General features: G+C 36.9%; 2 protein-coding genes across 2 annotated transcripts; both read left to right on the forward strand.

The window, feature by feature from the left end:
- The first annotated feature begins 11,255 nt into the window (after positions 1 to 11,255).
- Positions 11,256 to 18,381, forward strand: LOC134663461 (uncharacterized). Its single transcript, XM_063519836.1, has 2 exons — positions 11,256 to 11,526; positions 15,616 to 18,381. The coding sequence occupies exons 1-2, from the start codon at positions 11,310 to 11,312 to the stop codon at positions 15,885 to 15,887; spliced, it is 489 nt and encodes a 162-aa protein (XP_063375906.1). The 5' UTR covers positions 11,256 to 11,309; the 3' UTR covers positions 15,888 to 18,381.
- A 2,728-nt stretch (positions 18,382 to 21,109) lies between these two features.
- LOC134680378 (interleukin-1 receptor-associated kinase 4-like) lies at positions 21,110 to 25,081 on the forward strand. The gene is made up of 4 exons (XM_063539505.1): positions 21,110 to 21,498; positions 22,180 to 22,346; positions 23,087 to 24,045; positions 24,476 to 25,081. Exons 1-4 carry the CDS (start codon positions 21,335 to 21,337, stop codon positions 24,863 to 24,865), a joined length of 1,680 nt encoding a protein of 559 aa, XP_063395575.1. The 5' UTR covers positions 21,110 to 21,334; the 3' UTR covers positions 24,866 to 25,081.

A 25,081-nucleotide genomic window follows, 5' to 3' on the forward strand; every position in this document is an offset into this window, starting at 1 on the left:
TAGAATAAGTTTATTATAAATGAATAAAAACATATAATAAAACATGTTGGTTTATTTGGTAACGTCTGCCTATATAGGTCTCATGCAGTCCTGTCTTATTGAAACATTTGGTTTGGAATTTATTGTCATTGTGGCGGCAAGGCCTTGTAATAATAATTGAAATTATTGCAAATGAGATTGCGACCAAAGCGACCCTAAACTTTCTGCTCGTAACATATCAAAGGTAATAATTGAAAATTATCACTACACCTTATAAAACAAAGTCCCCCGCCGCCTCTGTCTATTTGTTCACGATAAACTCAAACACTACTGAACGGATTTCCATGCAGTTTTCACCTATCAATAGAGTGATTCTTGAGGAAGGTTTAGGTGTATAATTTGTTAACCCGTGCAAAGGCGGGGCGGGTCGCTAGTGACTTGATATGGCATTTTAATGGTTCGAGCGCGACATTGCACTCGTAGTTCCGGAGAAATACAAAAATTAACATCAACATCCTCAAGCTGCCCGGCTTTTCCGGCACTCAGTATTTTTTATCAAGTCGGAAGTTATGCGGAGAAAACTCTTGGTTGATAGTGCCATTAGCAGTTTTTACTGCGCGGAACAGCTTCATCTCGCGTGCTATTAGTTTGGGTTTATTCTCGAGAAATCTTTTAATGCGCAATTCAAGTTTTTAATAGGTAGTTACCTAACCCAGGAGTAGAGGAACCTGATTATGGTGCTAATCTGATGTTGGAGCACTGACTTATATGTAATATGATGTTGAAGACCAAATATTTCCATAGGAACAATACAACCTCAGAGAAGTTCTTTGGAGTAGGTAGTTTCAATGAGTATTGGATAACTGTTTATAGAAAAGTTCACTCCGCAATAAAATTTTTTATCAAAAATGTTTGTTTATTTATAAAAAAATATTCATAATAGTATGCTAATAATCTCGCCTAACTTTAGGCCCTTTCCCTCTGCCGGAGTCACTCGTCTAAGTTTTATTTATCATGTTTTTATTGTTTTTAATTTATTTTTTATTTTAACTATATAAAAAACACTAGCGACCCGTCCCGGCTTCGCACGTGTTATACAAAACCTTAAGAAATTATACACCTAAACCTTCCTCAAGAATCACTCTATTGATAGGTGAAAAACGCATCCGTTCAGTAGTTTTTGAGTTTGTCGCGAACATACATACACACAAACAGACAGACACGGCGGGGGACGGGGGGACTTTTTTTTTAAGGTGTAGTGATTATGAAAGCTTAACTTATTAAGTAACGAATTAAATAAAGGAAAGGAAGGAAAGGATCTAGCCTGTCTGCACCTACGTACATACGTCTCACTGCGAAAAACCCTCCTCTCAAATACCTGCGCGTGGGATTGCGATGGTCCCAACACTACTCTGGCCCAAAGCGGAAGGGAATTATTTCATAACATTTAATTTTGTTCAGGATTCAGGAAGCAGCTCGGCAAACATTTACCAATATGTCCCCGAGCTAACTATATTACATTAATTATCCTCGTTTTCGTCATTTCGTCGGTTTCACGTCGGAATGAGAGATAATAAGCTACAAACTTTTATAAATATTAAATATATGTAGAGACGTACATGCCAAATAGTCAAGGAGTCAGTGAAAATACTGAAAATCTCGAGTCTGGATTTATTCAAAGTCATAAGTCAGAAAAATACGGTTATCGCGAAAATCGGTTTCTACATAAAATAGCACGAGCCATAAATTACGTATATTCATAAATTACTTATATAAAAAATGTACCTATCACAATAAATATTGCGAGAAGTTATTAGTTAGTAGAGAACGCACAGCGGTCATCCATACATAGAGTACATAGATAATGGAAGACCAACCGTGAATTCAGTAAACAATACGTTTCTAAGTATAAAGATAAATGAAATCAAATCAATATTTTGCAGGTATTATAAAGGTACTTATTTATCTATTTGATGCGGTGAGACTACGAGTATGTAAGCCTATGTACATAGGCTTTCTGCATTGTAGCAACGCTACTGAATTATTTAGTTATATACCTCTAAAACAAGGAAAAACTTATTGAGTACCACAACAATGACAACATTGTCATATGCATTTTTAATTAATTAAACAATGAGATAATTGCGTGAGACCTAGCCTAATAAGTATAATTTGGGGTAGATATTAATATTTATCTACACCTGATCACCAATTAAAAATCATCGTGTATATGTATAGTTCTGATATTAGCCGGATACGTAGGTGTGAAGGACGTAGATAACATCTATCCTATCTATCAATTGTGTTTATTTTGACTCGCAACTCTTAATATCAAATCAAAGTAGATCCTCATCAGGATATCCCCTCACTATTCGTTTGAGGTCGAGATTCGGTCAACCATAATTTTTCGAATCTCATTAATTTCCTTTTTAAGACGGCGGGGCGATTTATGAGTTTCGATTCCTCGATTTCGAAACTCGAAAATCGGTGAAAAAACGCGAAATGCTATTTTTAACCGACTTCCAAATCTCAAAGAAGGAGGTTATCAATTCGGTTGTATGTTTTTTTTTATTTTTTTTATTTTTTTTTATGTTTGTTACTCCATAACTCCGTCATTACTGGACCGATTTTGAAAATTCTTTTTTTGATTGAATGTATATGCATACAGATTGGTCCCGTTTTTGTCAAAATCCAGTTCTGATGATGGGATCCATGAGGAATCGAGGGAACTCCTGAAATCTTAAAGGCATACACATAGTGATTTTTGGTTTTTTATCAACGAATCAAGCATATACATCCAAAAAAGTGACATTTGATGAAGTGGAACTGCTGATGATGATCAGAACGGAACTCTTCAACGACGCATAGTTCACAGTTGGCGATTTGTCCTCTTCGTTATGTTTGTTAAGCAAGTTAAATTTTTAAGCCACATTTTTGTCAAGCTCGAGTTCTGATGATGGGATCCATGAGGAATCAAGGGAACTCCTCAAATCTTAAAGGCATGCGTATAGAGATTTTTGTATTTACGTCAGAAAATCAAGCATTTTCATTAAAAACTGTTGCATTTGATGAAGTGGAACTGCTGATGATGATCAGAACAGAACTCTTCAACGACGCATAGTTCACGGTTGGCGATTTGTCCTCGTCGTTATGTTTGTTAAGCAAGTTAAGTTTTTAAGCCACATTTTTGTCAAGCTCGAGTTCTGATGATGGGATCCATGAGGAATCAAGGGAACTCCTCAAATCTTAAAGGCATGCGTATAGAGATTTTTGTATTTACATCAGAAAATCAAGCATTTTCATTAAAAACTGTTGCATTTGATGAAGTGGAACTGCTGATGATGATCAGAACAGAACTCTTAAACAACGCATAGTTCACGTTTGGCGATTTTTCCTTTTCGTTATGTTCGTTAAGCAAGTTAAGTTTTTAAGCCACATTTTTGTCAAGCTCGAGTTCTGATGATGGGATCCATAAGGAATCGACTCCTCAAATATTAAAGGCATACGTATAGATTTTTTTGTATTTTCATCATAAAATCAAGCATTTACATTAAAAACTGTCGCATTTGATGAAGTGGAACTGCTGATGATGACCAGAACAGAACTCTTCAATGACGCATGGTACACGTTTGGTGATTACGAATTTCGATTTTGACTTGGACTGGGACTCGGACTCATACCCGGATTCGGTTCGGACCCGGATCCGGTTCGGACCCGGACCTGGACTGGGCTCCGGATTCGGACCCGGACCTGGACTGGGCTCCGGATTCGGACCCGGACTCGGAACCGGACTCGGACCCGGACTCGGATCCGGACTCGGACCCGGACCCGGACACGGACCCGGACTCTGACCCGGACTCGGACCCGGACTCGGACCCGGACTCGGACACGGACTCGGATCCGGACTCGGACCCGGACCTTGACCCAGAAAACCACTATGATACCTTACAAAATAAACAACTATGATTACCTACCATAAAATTAATGTAGGTATAAAGTACGATGATGCCAATCTTACTAGCCCCTCCCGCTTAAACCCCCGTACACCGCACGGCATGCGCCATTAAGTGGGTTAGGTTAGGTTTGAACTGCGATCCTCACAGAACCGAACAAGGATTAGGTTAGGTTAGAACTGCGAGCCTTACAGAAACGAAATGCTACTTGAAAAGTGGGTTTGATTAGGTTCGAACTGCGATCCGCACAGAACCGAACTGCTATCTGAGGAGTGGGTTAGGTTAGGCTAAAACTACGACCCTCATGGCTCCTCTTGACGATGGGCCAACGCCGGCCACTCCAAGGGACGCATTTATGCGTTAGAGGGAGCAAGTGATAGTGCATGGCTGCGTCCCTTGGAGTGGCCGGCGTTGGCCCATCCGAAGCGAAATGCTAGTAAAAAAGTGGGTGGTTTTACCTCCTTTTCTACATAGTGTACCATCTATACAATAATCTTTCATCGGCCCCCATGGAAGTCGGTTTTTTTTTCTTAAAAATTATTTTAATTACTAGCGATAGAAATCGGGAATCTAGTGGTATTGGCCATTCGTTTTCAATTCTATTCGTAGAATTTAAATGTCTAGTAGTGGAGATATTATTGCACGAAATACACGAAATAGGGCGGCCGATGCGCAATAAATCGAGGGCCTGAAGTAATTACCTACCCCACACATGAATTGATAGCAAGAGATGATGCAAATCATCATAAATACAGTGATGTTTTGTGTAATTTACAAGTGAAATTAAATAGACATCAGCATCCAGTAATAGTGAAATCTGATATCAATAAGAACAATGGTTCTTAAGATATCGGTTTCTCCATTGTTTAGGGCTTTAATACAAGAATTATGTGCAAATGCTTTTTTTTGCCTATAAAACTATTAACTATGTACCTACCTATTAACCTATCGAAAGTGGATTGGATTGCAGTGGATTGTTAACCAAGGGATGATCTTATGCACCCAATTGCGACAAGATATTTTGGCGCTGGAACGAAGCGAACGAAGTAGTCTCGAATCAAAATTGGTGCCTTTCTCTTGAATTAAACACTCCTACCTACTTTATTTTCGAAAACAAGACAAGTAAAATTTATGTGTATTTTACACAAACATGTACCTAAGTACTTTCAATTAACCCTTTAGGTAAAGGGATCGTTATTTGTGGAATCGGGAGTAAAATTACACATTGAAACTGTAGGTACAACAAATCCATTCAGACCCAAATGTTCGTTGCTTATCGTAAAAACATGAAAAAAACGTACTTGAAAAGTAACTCCCTAGGGCCGAAACGTATCACTTTCAGCCCGCTTCATAGATAAAAAACAATAATCCACTTTCAGAGCATGTCACTTTTGACACTGACATATCTAACCCATATCGTATCTAGACGTAATATTTGACGCATCATAATGTTCGAATCGGGCTGTTACCCGTATTATGTACCGTATACGGGGTTCTACCTATTATAAAACTCCGAGATATAAACTTTTTACTATGTACAATTGTACAACCACCCTTCTGCAAAAGTATATGAACACTTTGCGAATGAAATCTATTTTTTTTTTTTATTATGAATGGGCTTACTCATGGCCACAGACTAGCCGAGGCGTAAGGAGTGTATTAAGAAGAAAGGGGACGGCTGTTTCTCCATACAAACGTAGTCCCCATTTTCCTATCTGGATATTGACATTATGGAAAATATTTTTACATCATTGGATGTATATTAACCATAACTATATAATGCCCATACGTTTGACTTTTTTAGATTTTTTCATTATGGTAAAAATATGGAGCAAAAAACAGATTTCATACAAAATTAAATGCTCCTAACTCTTAAAAATATGAAAAAAAACGTAGGGGCATAACTGCGATTGATACCTATACTTACAACAAATTGTGTAAAAATATTTTCAATGATGTTAATATCCAGCGAGGAGAATGACGACTACGTTTGTATGAAAAGGCTGTTTCGCATGGGTCCTCCACTTTCGTCTTAATAGTGAAATCCAATCCATTTGTGTCTATGTAATCGTGCAGTCCGCTGTACATTGAAAATACCTGACCAAGCTCAGTACGTCAAACGTACCAGGTAAAAATGTGAATTATACTTTAAAGTCGTTTAGTAAGTGTATAGCAGGTACCTACCTACCTAGGAGACCGAGCTTTGCTTGGAAAATATATAAAAAATCAAAATAGTGCGGTCTTTCCCAGAGATAAAACCTAGCTAGATCGATTTTTCGCCCCTGAAATCCGTCCAGTAGGTATAGCTAATTTCATAGCAATCGTTCTAGAGCCGTTTCCGACTTCCCCGAAATATATAATAATATTACTGGAGTCAGTTATGTAACGCTGCCATACATGACCCAAAAAATTTTTATTAAGCTATGAGCTTCATCACATCTGATATTTGAGTAATTCTAAGCATTTCTAGCCTGAAGTGGGGGGGAGGGTGGGGTACAAAGACGGCCGCCATCCGTCATCTTTAAAGAAAATCTACTCTGATCCTGGTGGGTACTAGGGCAAGTTTGGTATCATTTTCGTATAAACCAAAGACGTAGAATTCATTGCTGATATTTGTTTTTTCAATTTCATAGTAATTTTACAAGAAAAACGTAAAAAGGTGAAAAATTTGGTTGGAGATTTTTGCTACGCGGAGCCGAAACTACAAAAGATAGAAAGTTGAAATTTGCACACTAGATTACATTTATAAAGTGTACAAGAGATAAGAAGCGATTTTGAGAAATTCAACCCCTAAGGGTTAAAAAGGGGATGAAAGTTTGTATGGGGTTCAAGTTTTATTTTAAGCTAGGAATTTGAAACTTCGTAAAACGATATATTATTAAAATACAAGAAAACTAATTTCAGCGTTTTTGAAAATTCATCCCCTAAGGTGGTGAAAAAGGAGTTGAAAGTTTGTATGGATATCAAAAAAATTTTCGAACGCGGGACTTGAATCTTTGTATTTGGGGATATTATTAAAAGACAGGAAAAGTAATTTCAGCGTTTTGTAAAATTCATCCCCTAACAGGGTTAAAAAGGGGTTGAAAGTTTGAATCCATTACAAATCCGAGTAGACACACATTTCTTATTGCCTCCCAGGCTTGAAATGCTTAGAATTACTCAAGGAACATATGTGATGAAGCTCATAGCTTAATAAAAAAATTTTGGGTCAACTTTATAACTGCTTCCGCTATATTTATATAAGCATTGCTCGTTAATAACTCATTGATAAGACGGTGAAAGCTAGGTAGATACTTCATTCTAATACAAATTGTTACCAACCTCCCTAGCACGCAAGATTTGTATTATATAATGATATATAATGATCATCATCATATCAAACTATTATACAAAAAGAATGTACTTACAGCGTGTTTGTACTTTGTACGTAGAAAATAGGTATGTATACTGTATGTATTTGATATAAACACAAACTTTAAGAGTAGCTACTAACAAATTAAGATTTTTTTAATAGGTATTTCAGTAGGTAGGTATATAACATTTTGTAATTTTTGTTGCAATTCAGTACCTACACTCTGGTAGTTAAGTTTATTTTTAAAATTAATTTCTTGTACCTAAATTACTTTCATCGCTACATTTTATAATATTAGTACAGGAACTTTATGAAATTAAAGAATTTTTCACTTTCGTCATACAGCGTCAGCGACGCGAAAACATATTTGTTCTGACTTAGTCTGAACATAATAGTAGACTTTTCATTAACAAGATCATTATCAAGATCAAAACGCATTCGAGCACTCCACTTGCCGTAACTTTCACAGCCAGAATGCCGCGAATGCGTGTTTATTTTTTATTTCGGTGCAGAAAACACGTCAGCGTCATGGACCAAAGAATGCACGGCCGCCGCGTCGCTGAGATTTGATTCCAAATCACACTGACTTCGCGCGGCTACACATAAATGAGCTCATATCTGATTGTACTGTTTTCACACCACCAGCCCAAGCCGAAAAGTTCACCTGATACTTATTTAGCTCTATTATATACTCACTTATCGGATTTAACAAGGGTTTGACCCGTTCACGATTCAGCCCTCGTTTTGTAAATGTGTGTGAGTTGCGAAAATCAGTCATAGTAACGGCAGGGTGGCCGTATAATTGTAAGGTCTGTAGTGACTGTTATAATGATACACAGCTTCATTATGTAACGCATAGATTTATGTACCTACTCTCTGTTCCATCACCGACCGGTCAGTGCCGTGAAATTGGTTTTATTTTCAATAGGCACGACTTTTGGATAAAATTAGCTCTAGTTTATAACCCGGAAAATGACATTTTATTTCTGAATTCACTTCCCAAAGAGGTGAATTGAGGGCTGAAATTACGAGAGTACCTACTATGCGGTAAAGGCGGAACACGAACGAACGTTTGGCAGTTTAACGGGTTTACGCAAACGATATCTCGAGCGGAAGTTACACATAAGTAGGTACTGTACCTACTTAAACGTATAAGGTACTTTAAATTTTGTTAAACACCACATTACATATTTATCGCTAAGAAATAATCATCCGTACTTACTCAGGGCGAATTTGTGTAGTGTGGGGCGCTCTGAAAATCTGTTATGATTTTTTTTTGATATGATACGAACGCTCGCGCTAATTGTTATGTAATACAAGCGTGTCAAGGTACATATCATAACAATAACAAAATCATAAGATTTATACTCGAATCGGCCTCCTGCCTTGTCTCGTTCGCCACAATGTCCTTGACGATCGGCCAGGCTCCAAATTACCTGAAATCCCATCGGAATTGTTAGTTTACGTGGCAAATTATTCCAAAAACTCTATATTGTATCTGAGTATATGTAGGTATCTACTTACTAGGAATTTGACGAAAACTATTTAGGAAATTATGTAAGTAACTTCTGTGAAAAGAAAGGAATTCAATCTATCGGTACCATAACTTGCGTATGTCATACAGATGTCAGATAAGTACGGTTACCATCAGTTTGTCACTGACATAAACGCCGTCGAGAACGTAATTTACTTTCTATACATCTCGCTCGCACTCGCATATTAGTGCAAACGGGATGCATAGAAAGTAAATTACGTTCTCGACGGCGTTTATGTTAGTGACAAACTGATGGTAACCGTACTGGACACGATTTTGCGCCGTCTGTCGAGACTCAATTGATTTCGTAGTAGGTATCTAAAAATAACGCTACGTCTTACGTAGGCGAACAACGCGCGAACGCGGCGCGGCGCGGCGCGGCGAAAGCGGCCGCCGCCGCGCCGCGCCGCGCCGCGCCGCCTGACATTCGCGTGCAAATCGCGCCGCACCGCGTTCGCAACGAGATCGCTTACGTAGGACACTTCTATGGGCATCAAAGGATTGATTTCGCCGTGCCGCGCCGCGCCGCGTTCGCGCGTTGTTCGCCTACGTAAGACGTAGCGTAAATCATTGTTTCATGTCAGTCATTCGTTTATTTTTAGATCCAATACTACTCGTACAGCACAGGAGATGGCCTTTTAAAAAATGGAGCCAAAATAAAAATACCTACTTATTTATATTGCGATATTTTGAGCGAAAAAACGAAAACTAGTATTAAATTTATGAGTAGGTACTGTGTCAGTATGACATTGTAATGATTTCTGTACGGTTGCTACTTTATATAAAGCACTTACAATCTAGGCTTTATCATTCGATAACCTAGGTATTATTATAACATATATGTCTCAACTTTTGACTGCTAAGTTTCTGATGATATAGTAAGGTATGCTTCATTCATGATCTGTATACTTACCGTCACAATCCGTCATGTGAGACTGTGTTCAATGGTAAGTTTCTATAACATAAAATTTTAATGCCTTTACGAGCGCCTTACATAAAACCAGAGACTAGTCAATAGTGAGAATCATCAGTTTCGTCATTGTTGTTGATAGTGCTTAATAGATATGTAATAGGTACCTTTATTTACATTTTGGTTATTTGGTATACCTTGACTTTAAGAATAACTTTGAAACGTAAACGGTTTCATGGTACTTTTGCGCCTATGCCAGCGTTCAGGCAAATCCAATAGCGGTAAGGTGACAGTTTTCATACGGACAAAATCCAATATGCAATGCCGATGTGGCACGTGGTGTTGTACCTATATAGAGTGTCGGTCTGTTTAACTTACTAGCCTCTGATAAAACTGTAATTGTTTATACTTAGCTAAACAGGTGAAAAGCAAGTAAGCGAAGCTATTGAGGTCGATGAGCGAGATATAAAGCTTATTCGCAATTTCTAACTGGTTCCAGCGGTTCCGTTCCGCCCAGGTTCCGTACGTATATATATATATATATATTCCCTGCAAAAGGTCTTTTGCAATCGCAATAATCCTGGGATCGAGAAAGTTGTTTGAATATTTTAGCGTCGTAATGACGTCAAACTTATATGACAATATGACGTATAAATAACACTTGCACTGCATGGGGTATCAAAATCGCTGCAGACTTTTCTTGGCCTAACTTTATCTCTGTTCAGCTTGGTAAAGTTCGATAGGCACAATCAGTAAAATGACGATTTGTATCGATGAAGTAAAATTAAATAGTTTTGTCTATCCAAATCAAAATAGATTACATATGCCTAATTATAATTTGAACAATACCTATGTATTAGACAACTGCTGTATAATACTTCACTATATACATGCATTTACATGCTTAATACCTTAATAGCTGGAAAACCGAGCTTTGTTGGGAAAACATTTAAAAATAAAAAATGCGCGTTTTCCCAGAGATAAGACCTAGCTAGACTCGAGCTAGATCGTTTTCGCCCCCGAAAACCCCCAATATAGCAAATTTCATCGAAATCTTTGGAGTCGTTTCCGAGATTCCCGAAATTATAATATATTTAAAATAAATAAATAATATATACAAGAATTTCTCGTTTAAAAGTATAAGATTTTAAGATTAAATACATAAGTAGGTACCTGCCTACTACAAACTCATCACGCGCTTGGATCAAAGAAAAAGCTAAATGAAAGTTAATCGATTATATTTTCTATCGAGAGAAAATCACAAATCAGCATAAACGTATTTGGAAAAGTAAGGTGAATACTCAATTAATTTATGATAACTTGATAACTTGCGTGAAAAACAGACGCGTGTGATACGCGCATAATTCATCAGACTTTATTGAAGTTATATCACCGTGACATGATAGCAATTTTCTAAATCACCCGTTATATGCATGTTATGTCATGCAAACTCGTTCCAAAATTTTTCCATGCACGGCAAGATCGAGATCTCGCAGTTTGAATCCAGTTCGCACTGTTCGCAGCTGTTGGTCTGTTAGGGGGGAGTGTGCGCGGCAGTACACTGACAAAGTGTCCGGCAGAATGGGCGCACCGCGCATGCTGCTCTGCCTCGCGCTACTGGCGGCCTGCGCCTGCGCCGCCGCCGGTGCCTCGCCGCAGAATGTGCCCGTGCGTGCCGAAAAACAAATTGAACTTTTTGATGGAGTCACCATGCACTTACCGACCCTCGAAACCACAAACAGGACTGAGAATGCAATAGTCTCCTTTAAAATTGACACTAAAAGGAGCATGCCGGAAGGTGAGTGTTGAAAACTATTATTCAAATTCATCTCTTGTTATTAAAAGTGTAGATATTGAATGTAACATGCACATGTAGGTAAAATTAAAACTCAAAGTAAAAAACTAAACAAGATAATCAAGTGTTGTTGTCATTAATTATTAAATAATTATTGACTTGATGTCTACAAATCCTTCATGGAGTAAGTATTTTATTAACCTGCAGATAGGTACAAATCTCGCGAAGGAGAGGATTGTGCGAACTTATTTGACACCAGATACCTACGTAGAAAACCCGCTTAACATATTTATGTACATAGGTATAATTACATTATACAACTGAATTGTACCTAAAATATTTGTTTTACAATGCATTTGTTATCCTTTGTCAAATTTAAGATAAAACTAGATTAAAATTTACAACATTTACCTACAACAATGGAAAACAACTGGCTATCCTAGGTGTGGCTAGGTATTCTTAACTATCCCTTTTCCTGCATCAATGTTAGTAGGCCGCACCTCACTAACATTGATGCAGGAAAAGGGATAGTGAACTGAGCACCTGCCTAGTCCAACCAAAATAGCTTTTGCACATAGTTTATTAACTACAATCCGTTTCTAAAACATAAATGAAAGCAGAAATATGTATCCTACCATGTTTCAAGAATTCTATTAGGTACAATGTTTCAAGAATTCTTGATTCTATATTGGAATTTATTTATAATTATCAGAAGTAGGTATATAGGTAAAAATAATAAATTTAAAAAGCGGCCAAGTGCGAGTCTGACTCGCCCATGAAGGGTTCCGTAGTAGCAAGTAACATAATAAAATTGCGGTTTAATATTTATGACGATTAAAAAAAAAACTACTAACTAGATCTCGTTCAAACCAATTTTCGGTGGAAGTTTACATGGTAATGTACATCATATATTTTTTTTAGTTTTATCATTTTCTTATTTTAGAAGTTACAGGGGGGGGGACACATTTTACCACTTTGGAAATGTCTCTCGCGCAAACTATTCAGTTTAGAAAAAAATGATATTAGAAACCTCAATATCATTTTTGAAGACCTATCCATAGATACCCCACACGTATGGGTTTGACGAAAAATTGTGTGAAAATCTTAATGCGGTTCACAAAATACATCTACTTACCAAGTTTCAACAGTATAGTTCTTATAGTTTCGGAAAAAAGTGGCTGTGACATACGGACGGACAGACAGACAGACATGACGAATGTATAAGGGTTCCGTTTTTTGCCATTTGGCTACGGAACCCTAAAAATCGAGTTTTTGAAGTGGAAGTACATTTGAATAAAATACATAAGTACGTACCTAGTAAGTACTTAAATATGATAATTGACTTACCTACACCCTACAGTCATTTATTATTTATAAGCTTTTATTTAGTTTCACCTGTCCCGCGTTATCTGTCTGTTTATGTGTGTAATCAAATCTTGCAAGTAAAATTTTACCCACTTCCCGGTTTCCAATAAAGCTGAAAAATAAATTTGCGTAGGTGGGTATGTAAATTGGATGACAATTCAATATTACGGTACAATCGAGCTGATCTGATGATGGAGACAGGAGGTGGCCATAGGAACTCTGTGATAAAACAAAGCCAACTCATTGTATTTGGGTTTGTTTGAATTGTCTTAATGAGTACCTACTAATTGCCTGTTGAAAAAGTACAGTGAGCGATAAAAGCTTGTATCAAAAATATTTTTTTGTTATAATAGTTATTTTAGATTTATAAATACATCGCACAATCGACATTCCCGGTAAACCACTTCAGAATAATATTACCTCGATCCTTGCGAGCTAAACTCCGCCTCCCATAGTGATAAGTTGATAACCAATTACGATGCATTTAGGATTCTTTATCTTAATAATGAAAAGGGTAAAAACTGGTAATAAGACAAATATGGCCACCCTACCGGGGGCACAGACCTTGGGCCAATTTTTTATTTGTAGGTTGTTTAGTTTTTAGGTAGTTTTAGTTAATTAGTTTAATTCTTTTTTTTGTCTTTATTATTTTGCTTATATTTATATTTAAGTTTAGTTTTTAATTAGTTTTATGTTTAGATTATGTAGTGTATTTTTAACTGTTTGCCTAATAAATCTTCCTATATAAATCGTTATATGCATGAGACAAACAATAGGTAGTAAGGACAATTTATTAGTTGTTTTTGTTTGGGCTAAGCTTCGCCTCCCTATAAAGATAACCAGTAAGGATGCATTTTGGATTACTTATTTTAATTTGCAAATGTCGGCCGTCACAAAGACAATGGACGGCAATAAAGTTTACCTGAGCTAACCGTTTTTTTCAACACCCACAATTTTAAGTGTTATGTTATGTGCAAGACGTTTAAGCGATTTTTGCCGTTAGGGGTCATCCATTAATTACGTCACACGTTTAGGGGGTGGGAGGGGGTCAAGAAAATGACATGTTGTGACATGGGGGAGGTGAAGTCACAAACATTGTGACGTCACTTTAACTTCATCACTATTCATCAGTAACCGAAAATTAATTTATATTATTTATTCGCTGTACGTTTAAATAATGAGGTTTTGGAAGTAGGTAATTGTCGTTCCTAATTGGTTTTGTGTTATAAAATTACTAATATTTCTTTTATACCAAAAATATTTTTTTATTAAAAAAATAATGCCGAGTTAGTATTGCTGATCTCGTTGAAAAAGAAATTGCCTAAAATGTGACGTCACACCAGGTGATTTGCAAAATGTGACCAAGTGTGACAAGGAGGGGGGGGGGGGGGGTCAAAAACCTAGAAATTCGTGTGACGTAATTAATGGATGATCCCTTAATATCATAATATGATATTAACCGACACAAAACTTAAGTGATGGTCGCTCAGTTGTGAAAAATGTGAATACATAGAACAGAAATACACTAATAACTTCAAATATATATGCACTTTGTCGCTTCTACCTGCAATAGTTCCTCTAAATTACACTTTCCTCTAAAAAACGCATCTGATAGCAATACTTAATTATTTGTTTTACAAGGAGGCAAAGTTGTTGTTTAACTGCTCGTGTTAATATTGAGACCCGAGCAAGCGAATGATTCCAAAATTGAACCACGAGCGTAGCGAGTGGTTCGAAAAATGGAATCTAGAACGTTGCGAGGGTTTCAAAGCACGAGGGTTAAACAAAATTTGCCCCCGAATTAAACACAAAATTTTTCACCACACCAAATAGAAGCAAATATTAAATGTAAAATATCAAACAAAATCAAACCAAATCAAATCCAAATGAATGTTATTAAATATTTATCATACAAAATCATCATTTACAAGTCAATTCTAGCAGCAAACATAAGAAAACACCTCAAAATTTGCATTTGATTACTTTGCCTCACATGTCAATAAAATGCAACTTTGCTACCTATCAGTTTTTGAAGTGCAAAGTAAGCCTTTCCGAGCTGGTGTGGTGAAAAAATATTTGGAGATCATGTTCGAAGAGTAAGTAAACATTAAAACTGGAATTGTGGAAAGTACAACTTTTTCACAGTAACGTCCTTTGTAAACCAGCCACGAAATTTGGCCACGAGAAAGTAGAAATTACCTTTCGAGGTTGACGTGTATAATAATCAGAGCAGCCGCCTGGCGCGGCCCGGGCATGCCGCCTTCATTAAATCGATCAACCATCTGCGAAGAAAGTGAAATGCAATGTGCATTCCATTTGTTTGCAACTGTTTTTTAATAATTATGACACTCATACAATTAGCACAGTCTATACAGTCATTCAACAAGGGGAGGTACGCGTCAAAGGCCGTCGGACCACTATTACACGGTGCATTATTATAGTACAAAACTCTTAATCTTAATAATTTCTTGCTAGATGTAAAACGTTATTAAAATGTTAGTTATTCGACGTATGTCAACAAGTTGGAGAATAAATCTGTACTTAAAGCTTAATATTTTGGAAACTTTATTTTAGACCCCCGATTAATAAGATCTTTTCTGTTACAACTCTAATGCTGCTTGAAAAAATAGGTACCTCGAATCAGCCTACATTATACACCCTGGACCAATAAGTGCTTGAATTTATTAATAGCATGCCTTACTCTTTATTAAATTTGCATGTTTCCAGGTCGCGGCAAGCAGAAGAAGCTGATGGAGCGCATCTTGCCGATGTTCATCATGCCGTTTATCATCCAGTCCACCATCGTGCCGATGTTCCTCAGCATGCTCAAGTTCATGCTCTTCAAGGCCATGATGGTCGGCAAGCTGGCCTTGGCCCTAATCCTCTTCAACGCGTTTAGAAACCACAACACCTTCAAGGGAAGAAAGGAGGAGCAGATTGCAGATGTCCACTACGGCTACCATGGACAAATGGAGGAATACGGAGCTTATATAAATTGAGTGTCCATCAACAAATTTGTGACTTTAAAAATGCTAGTTTTCGGTTGAAAAAAAGCGATAAGCGTAGAACGACAAGGATATAATGTCCTTATTATAGGCTTATAGGTATTCAGTTCAACCACAGTCAAGAACTTTCAGTTATTGTTTTTTGTCAAGCAATTTATTAGTCCAATAGAGACATTTGGATGATAATGGTTTGCAAATGAAAGGAATATAAGTACTACAAACCGCTGGCGGGATACCGCTTTGGACCGATCAAAGTGGCGTACTCTTGTGTTGGAGGCCAAGACTCATTTTGGGTCACCGCGCCAACAAAGTAAGTAAGTAAGTAAGTACTACAAATGTGGTAGTAAATAATGACACATTGAATACATATCTCTATATGAGCATGTATCATGAGTACGTAATTCATTTTCTCATCGGGGCTATGAGAAATTTGTACTGCCTAATGTGAATGATGTAGGTACCTGCGTCGGTTCCCTAACATAAGTATCCACTTTTCTAAACAATAATTAGTATGGCAACTTGGGTCCTTAAGTTGGGGAACCGACTGCACTTAAATATTCAAGTGTATCCACGAGTGGTTGTGATACCTATGTGAATAGTTTGATATGTTTGACAGAGTTTGATATGAAGCAAGTCCAAGGTCGGCTTGTATTGCATGTATTGTCAGGACAATTTTTTATTTCCAAAAATACCGGGGTACGAGTATGTTTGGTATTCGTTATTTGTAATAATGACCTTTTTCCAGCACTAAGTATAAGTAAATACTAAAATCTTACATGACCCCACCTATTTTTGTGGTATTTAATATCAACCCAATATTAACCGGTCGGCATTTTTAACTCGATTTATGGAGCAGTGGTGGCGTGCAAGAGAATAACTATTTTCGATGATGTAACAGAGAATGTTATCATAAATTCCCGTGAGCAAGTTTAGCATTTTTTTACTTTATTTAGTGTGCTCAACAGAAAACCGCTCCGGGTGCCAAGTGCCAACCTACCGCTGCGCCGCCACTTTATTATGCAAAGGCTTTAATTAACTATGTCATTATCTCATTAATTAGGTATGTAAATACCATAATATATTCTTTGTAACTATTTCTAAGTAAGTATTTATAATAGCTTGATATATATAATTATATATACCTAGACTGTTTCTCAGAGAATGTATCTACCTACTGTATCAGCCGTCAGCAACCTATAACTTTCTAAAAATAAAGAAACACATTAGACCCGAGAAATGAGGCTGAGTAATGACCATTACTACTTTATTACAGACGTTGCAATAAAGTACGACAAGACAAAAAATCTAGAATGGAAAAATCACATTTACTTAGGTATATATGTAAGACCTAAATTTTACTACATTTATTCCAAAAAAATATTGGAATTATTATCAGTACTTTGCTTTGTCAAACAAACAAACATTCAACAGCATTCAAAGTAAGTACCTACAATAGATGAAAATGTAATAAGTAGGTATATATATAGGTAGTTTTTTTACGTAGGTGTACCTACGTGTAAAAGGAAAATTAGATCGCGTGGCGGTTGGTCTTCGTTCCACTTTGCTCAGTACAATAAATATCCGAGATCACTAGAGTATTTGACTGTATTTAAAATAAATTATTTTACACAATGCATAAAATAAAGCACCAGAAGATGAATCGAGAAACGTAGACAGCAGTTATTTTTAGACACATTTTATATTTAAAAACCCGTATAAAACTAATATAAAGAGTAATTAAGTAGGTAATTTTACTGTGACGTCAAATGCTAGTGTTTCATATAAATTCCATAGTAGCAAAATTGTTTCGACAGAAGAAACTGATTTGACTAGTAAGTAGTCCCTATTGTGTAAATATAGTTTTGTTGTTTTACCAGAGTGAGACTTGCATAGCATAGCGAATTTAAAGGCATAGCAATCCTGGTAAATATACGAAACATCCTGATAATTTATAGGTACACAAAAATTATTCAAAAATCGTTTTCTAGTAAAATAAATAGGTACTCGACTCATACTCAAGACTCAAGTTAACTGTTCTCTTAATAATATGTATTATAATACACTACACAAGAGAGACAAGATACCTAGCTATGCGTTACCGAATCGGCAATGTCAAATTATTGTTAAGTAGGTATTAAATAATAAGACATTATTGAAGACTCTGGAAAGTCAGAAGAAAATACAAGTCCATCCATTGCGCTTTCGGCCGAGACTTCATAGCGTTTTTCACGTCTACTGTGAGAGGATGAGGAAAAAAAAACAGGCACTGGACGGTAAACTGACGCAATGACCCTACCTACCCTACCCTAATGAAAAATGAAAATGAAAAAATGTTTATTGTGTTATACAGTACAATTTGAATACAATTAGACTTGAGTCTTCCTTGTAAGTACAAGGGCCAGTTGCACCAACCACATTTGACAGACTGACCAACGTCAGCCGGCGCGCCTCGGCGCTTTACCATGAACCTTAAGCGCCCTCCAGACTATGCGCGTGAATCGCGGGCGAAGCCGCGAACGCGAGTGTGGAGTCTAGTTCGCTGATATGCGAAATCGACTCCAGACTCGCGTTCGCGGCTTCGCGCCGCGATTCGCGCACGAGTGTGGAGCGGGCTTTTCATAAATATTTAGCGAACTCTTTAACTATACGAACAGTTTGGTGCAACCGACCCTAAGTATACCTAACCATTAACAGATTGGTAAATTTACAGCCACTAGAACTTCTGTGGCGTTAATATGACTGTTTTGAGTATCGTCCCATAAATGCTTGTTTTTTGCAGAGTAAGTATTGCAAAAAAAACCGGGCAAGTGCGAGTCGGACTCGCGCACGAAGGGTTCCGTACCATAATGCAAAAAAAAAAAAACAAAAAAAAGCAAAAAAAACGGTCACCCATCCAAGTACTGACCCCTCCCGACGTTGCTTAACTTTAGTCAAAAATCACGTTTGTTGTATGGGAGCCCCATTTAAATCTTTATTTTATTCTGTTTTTAGTATTTGTTGTTATAGCGGCAACAGAAATACATCATCTGTGAAAATTTCAACTGTCTAGCTATCACGGTTCGTGAGATACAGCCTGGTGACAGACGGACGGACGGACGGACGGACGGACGGACGGACGGACGGACGGACGGACGGACGGACAGCGAAGTCTTAGTAATAGGGTCCCGTTTTACCCTTTGGGTACGGCACCCTAATTAACCATTCACTAAACAGACTAGTTTACATCCGATACAATCATTTCCGAGCAATGACGGCGAAAAACTCCTTATCCATGAATGTTTATAAATTTATAATTGTTTGTTGATACATCTTATTGTACATAGATAAGTTTAATTTATTGTTATTTATAAAAAATTATAAAATATTGACTTGTATTTTTTTTTCGATTAATCCTAAATTAAGCCTAACATTAGGTTTAAATAGAAGTCTAAAGCTTCTATAGCGATAGAGACCGGTAATAATTTGTAACGATAGAGACCGGTGTCTCCACAAACACCACCGGTTCACGGTATGACGCAGATCCTCAGCCATCGCCTTCAGCCGTAGGAGTACAGTATTGCAAAAAAGAGTAGAAGTAGAAATTAAAAAGTGGCAATACTTAATTCGCTGATCTGCGAAATTGACTCCACTCTCGCGTTCGCGGCTTCGCGTTGCAATTAGGCACGAGTGTGGATCGGCAGCCACAAACTACTGAAGATACTACGCAGCCAAGGTAGCATCCTAGCTGCAATAGCTCCTAGAAGTGGTGTGCGCCATAGTCTAATTATAAAACATGGTCTTCTCTTCCCAGAGTGACACAAGCCTACGTCACAATAACATGGCCGCTATATATAGCGCTATCGCATATAATATCATATATATAGCGCTGTCGCATGATGACGTAGGCTTGTGTCAGTCACGTGACCACGAAAAGACTGGAAAAGAGTACCAGGCGGAGTATATTATTATACCATGGTGTGCGCGTGCCTCCTTGAGGGACAAAACATACGCAATGCGACAATATTAAAAACACGTTTTAACATTCCTGACAATATACCAAAAACAATCTTCATAATTCGGTCGGGTTATTTGTTGCCCACCATAACCCATACTAAATTTATGGTGGGGAACAAACAAAAAGTGAGACTGTGACAAGGACAAGCAACAGTACCGCTTTCTCTGCTACTCCTACTGAAAGTTCTATAAGTGTATCTCGTTCGGTCATTTGCCCCCTCCCCCGTTTCATCTCTATGTTATTGTACCTCTATGTACGCAGCGCACCAAGGTCACGGTGCGCCGATGGTGGGCAACAAGTAACACTACCAAATTACGTAGGTTATGTTTGGTATGTTGTCAGAAATATTAAAACGTGTTCTTAATTATGTCACATTGCACATGTTCTATCTCCCTCACAAGCGCACGCGATTATACGCTTATGCAAGTCTATAGAAAATATACTATCTATGGCATGTTGCCAATTTGCCAATCAAGCCCCCTACTCTGTCTGTTCTCTTTCACGGCGCAGCAACTAGTATCATTTCTCTCTCCTTGCTCTTTTAAAAATGCCGTTTGTCAAAAAAGGACAACCATACTGTTGACAAGATGGACTTCAAATCCAAGTGTCCCCTTTTTGGGCGACCCAGGTTGTGCATGTGTGCGTAAAAATGTATATGTGTGCTCTTTTAGGGATGTGAAAAGTCGATTTTAATCATGTTATATATCGATAAACGCTACACAGCGGAACGAAATAGCGATTAATTGAAGCTTCAATATCTTCGTCAAACATAAACATAATTGAAATGCTAATGGATAATGAATATATTATAATGTAATAAAATAATTCGATTATTGCGGACCACCTATTTTAGTAGGTATTTATGTATTTCAATTAAATATCTGAACTTTCCCTTGGTTCTCTCCTGGGGCGTGACTATAAAATTGTGATCTGATAACCACAATAAAGAAAAAAAGCGTTTTTGTTCATTTTAGGTATAGTTAAACCTTTGAAGTAAAATTAGAATTGCAAGAAATGTCGATAGTTTATCGATATGACTTTATCGACATGGCTACAGCAAAGTGGGTCGCTTTGTTAATCGTACACTAAACAAAAAGTGGTCCCACTGACAGCTCGCTTGGAAGGTATCTGTATATATTCTTTTATCTATGTTGCCAATGCTCCAATGAAAAAAAAATAGATCTCTATGGCATACGTCAAATTCGGTAAATTTGACAAATCAATCACAACTTAAGTCGAGTTCTGATTATAGTTTTTCTAGATTTTACATGGGTTTTTCCCCTTTATATCTTTACAGTTTACCTGAGATCTTTTAATATAAACGTTTCTTAGATTCCGAACCTCTTAATTACTGTTGTTAAACTACTGTATAGTTGTGTTTAGCAATTCGAAAAGGGGAGTGTGATAAATTTGAAAATAAAAATAAAGTCGTTTTTTTTTAAGGGTCATGTTGTCAAATACAGAAATTCGCAACTTAAAAGAGGGCACCCTCGATACTATAATACAAATTTTGCATATTGTAGAAGACGATTGGAAGAAATTCATGGCTTTTATACCCATGGACCCTCAGAAGGAAAACTCCGATCGTAAATACAATAGTGAGCACATAAGGTGAGTCACAAACAGAAAATTGAATTTAAAAATAGAATTGTTACTAAAATAGTGAATTATAGCACAGCTTTTTGTTAAGCCATATGGCTTATATTTATGCATGTAACAAAACAAAATCTCTATTTGAGAACAACCTTACGTCAATCAACTAAGCCTTCGGACTGAAGAATATTTGTATCTACTGGTACTACAATAGGTGTACCTACATATTGCATACAGAAACATATATGAGTTATCATCAAATCCTCACATAAATACAAGGATTGTTACCAGTATAGGTAACGAAAAGTCAAAATATCACATTGCATTTACAATATATTTTTGATATTCTACAATGGCAATTAGGTAAGCACAATGATTTATCAGATTAGCTAAATAAAATATACATACAACTGAGATACCAAAATTGTGTATAGGTTAATTTGTATGATAAAAATACCAATAAGTATTTGATACCTGCATAAAAATCATGTCCTATTATAAAAATGTTTTTAAACAAGAGGCTAAAAATTTATCAGCTTAACCAAACTGTTTAAAACCACTGTCACCATTTTTTTATTCAATGAAGTGGATTGTGGACAATGTGGAGTTGTGGACCACTAGTGAGGCGCCATTCGTTTATTACATAAAGTGATTTTTACCAGTTTTTACCCCTCCTGACTGTGGCTTTTTGTTTTACAGATTGATTGAGGAGCATTCCAGGGTTATCAATGAAAAATGTGCTAAAATTTTATTTGATGAATGGGGGACCTCTGGCCAAATTAGGCCAACACTGAAGACAGTGCAACAAATTGCATTGAAAGTGGAGATGATGCGACTTGCGGATGAAATAGCTGACATTTTGGGAGGTATTAAATGTGTAATAAATAATATTTTTCTTTATTGTTCAAGAAAATGAAATAAGGTCAGGTGGAGTAATAGAAACAAAGTTGATTTTGCTTGGGGCAAAAGAAACCATATGAGAAAATAAGTGTTTTTAAGTTCATTTTGTTTTTTTAGGGTTCCATACTAAAATGGCAAAAACGCAACCTTTATAGTTGTAACTTGTGAACCTTTTAGTCCATCTGTCTAGCTAGGAGTCAAAATTAGTTAGAATTTTATAAAAATATATTTTCAAGGGCATCCTGTATTAAAAATGAAAAAAAAATTAAATTAAATCAATGTGGCACATCATTATATAGGTCTTTAAAATTTATAACATTGAGATTGATAACCCATTTTTTTATTAAGTGATTAGTTTTGGACATAATCACTCAAAAAGTCAAAAATATTGATATTTTCAAAATGTGTCCTATAACTTATTTATTTCATTCTTATTGCACAATACATAATAGGTAATTCAAATTACTAAACCAGAAAAATCAAAAAGGTGCAGGCCGCGTAGCCAAGATGCCGATCGCTTACGCTCCGTAGCGATCGAAACGCAACTGTCACTGTCGCACTAATATGGAAGTGTGATAGAGAGACATAATGGTTTTCGTTGTCGAAGCGATAGCGATTGTGACCTTGGCTAGGCCGGCAGGCTCTTTTATCATTCAAACATTTAGGGTCCTTGTAGATTTAACGAAAATGATCATAACATTTCCAGAGCCTCATCCCCCGCGGCCAACACAAGGACCTGGAGCTCCAGTAACTGAAAACATCTCACTTTTATTTAATGAGAGCAGCTCAGAAATCAGGGACACAACTGCACAAATGAAGTCTGTAAATAATGAACCTAATAATGACATACAAGGACAGAGTACTGAACAAGTATGTAACATGCCTAATTTTAAGCTAATAGCAAAGTCTGTTGGCAGCGATGACTCCTATAAACAAGAATCCAGCAATGAACAGTTTAGTGAACAATTAAATGATCACCAACCCTATCTTCAACAAGTTAACTTCCAGTCTTCCAGTCATCAATTGGATTATCAATCTGAATATCAGCAATATCAGACTTCTGTGCCAAATATTCCTGTATTTCATGAAACAACTGAAGGTCTGACTCTGAGTAGTAAAATAGATTCATCAATCCTCCAAGACCCGGACTTGACTCACTTTGATTATGAGGAATTACAAACTGCCACAAATAATTTTTCTAATATTTGTAAAATAGGATCTGGTGGGTTTGGGGTTGTATTCAAAGCTCCCCACCCCAGACACGGCATGCTGGCCGTCAAGAAAACTCACGACCATCCCAATCAAGCAGAAGTGATGAGAACATTTAATACCGAAGTACGGTATCTATCGCAGTTTCGCCACACAAATATAGTTCCAATATTGGGATTTTCTAAAAATGGTCCGGTGCCTTGTATTGTTTGCGAATTCATTGAAGGTGGATCTTTGATTGAAAAAATAGCTGAAAAAGTGTTAAATGAGAGGCAGAGGATAGCTATCATGCAGGGAACGGCGGAGGGGCTCCGCTACCTGCACAGCAACAGAACAGACCATCCCACTGTGCCGTCAGCAACAGACCCCAGCGCACAAAATGTCTCCAGAATTAACTTCGTCCACGGTGACGTCAAAAGCGCAAACATTTTGCTTACAAAAGACTTTGTCCCCAAGGTTTGTGTTAAACTTCATAACTTTTTCCCGTTTATATATATGTAGACGAAACTCCAAACAAATGTGGAATAATTTTACGATTTAGACTCACTAGTCACAACAGTTTAAATTCGGTCCAAACAAATGTTTTCATGCTGTAAGTACAATAAAGTCTAATCGAGGCAAAAAATAATACAAATATAATTTTGGCACAGTCAACTACGTACAAAAGTACCAAGGCCTTCATTTTCTTTAATTTCATAATCAATTAATCATACCATTGGTCAGTAACAGATATTTTCTTACTTACTCTTCTAACTTTACCTTAACATTTACAGATAAAATATTTTTACTAGGTATTAAAATAACCCTTCTCACTACGAAACTGACGTAAAAGACTATACTCCAACAATTAAATGCTTTTTTTATGTTAGTCAATGTTTTGTTACAGCTCTGTGACTTCGGCCTCACTAAATCATACGAAGAAACATTCATCATGCCGACAACATTTGGAACACAAGTTTACATGGCGCCCGAGGCGATGCAAGGCACCGTCACTCCGAAATCAGACATATTCAGCTACGGGATCGTCTTACTAGAACTCTTAACCGGCCTCAAACCTTTTGTCTTAGCAGACAATACAAAAATAGACATTAAGACTTACATTTATGAGGGTACGACTTGTGGGAAAAGTATTTATGAATTTCTGGACCAGTCTACTCAATGGACAAAGGCCGGAGAGATCTTTATGTTAGTTAAGAAATGTTTGGAGAATAACAGGCATGACCGGCCGACAAGTGAAGCTATATGTAATATATTGAATGCCTTTAATGACAACTGAGGTGATATACATCTGTGATGAGTTAAGGACTAAGAACCTAGGACCTAGAGACCTGAATTTAAAGTCAAAATTTTATCTTGATAGTCAGTGTTAAAATATTTACAATATAGATAAGTGTAACGTGTATGAGAGAGAGATGAATCTACACGGTACTGCAGATTATTTTATTTTAATAAGGTTTGTTAAATTAATAAAATAAATTATGGGTTAAAATAA

Source organism: Cydia fagiglandana, chromosome 1 (genome assembly GCF_963556715.1).
Source record: "Cydia fagiglandana chromosome 1, ilCydFagi1.1, whole genome shotgun sequence".
NCBI lineage: Eukaryota > Metazoa > Arthropoda > Insecta > Lepidoptera > Tortricidae > Cydia > Cydia fagiglandana.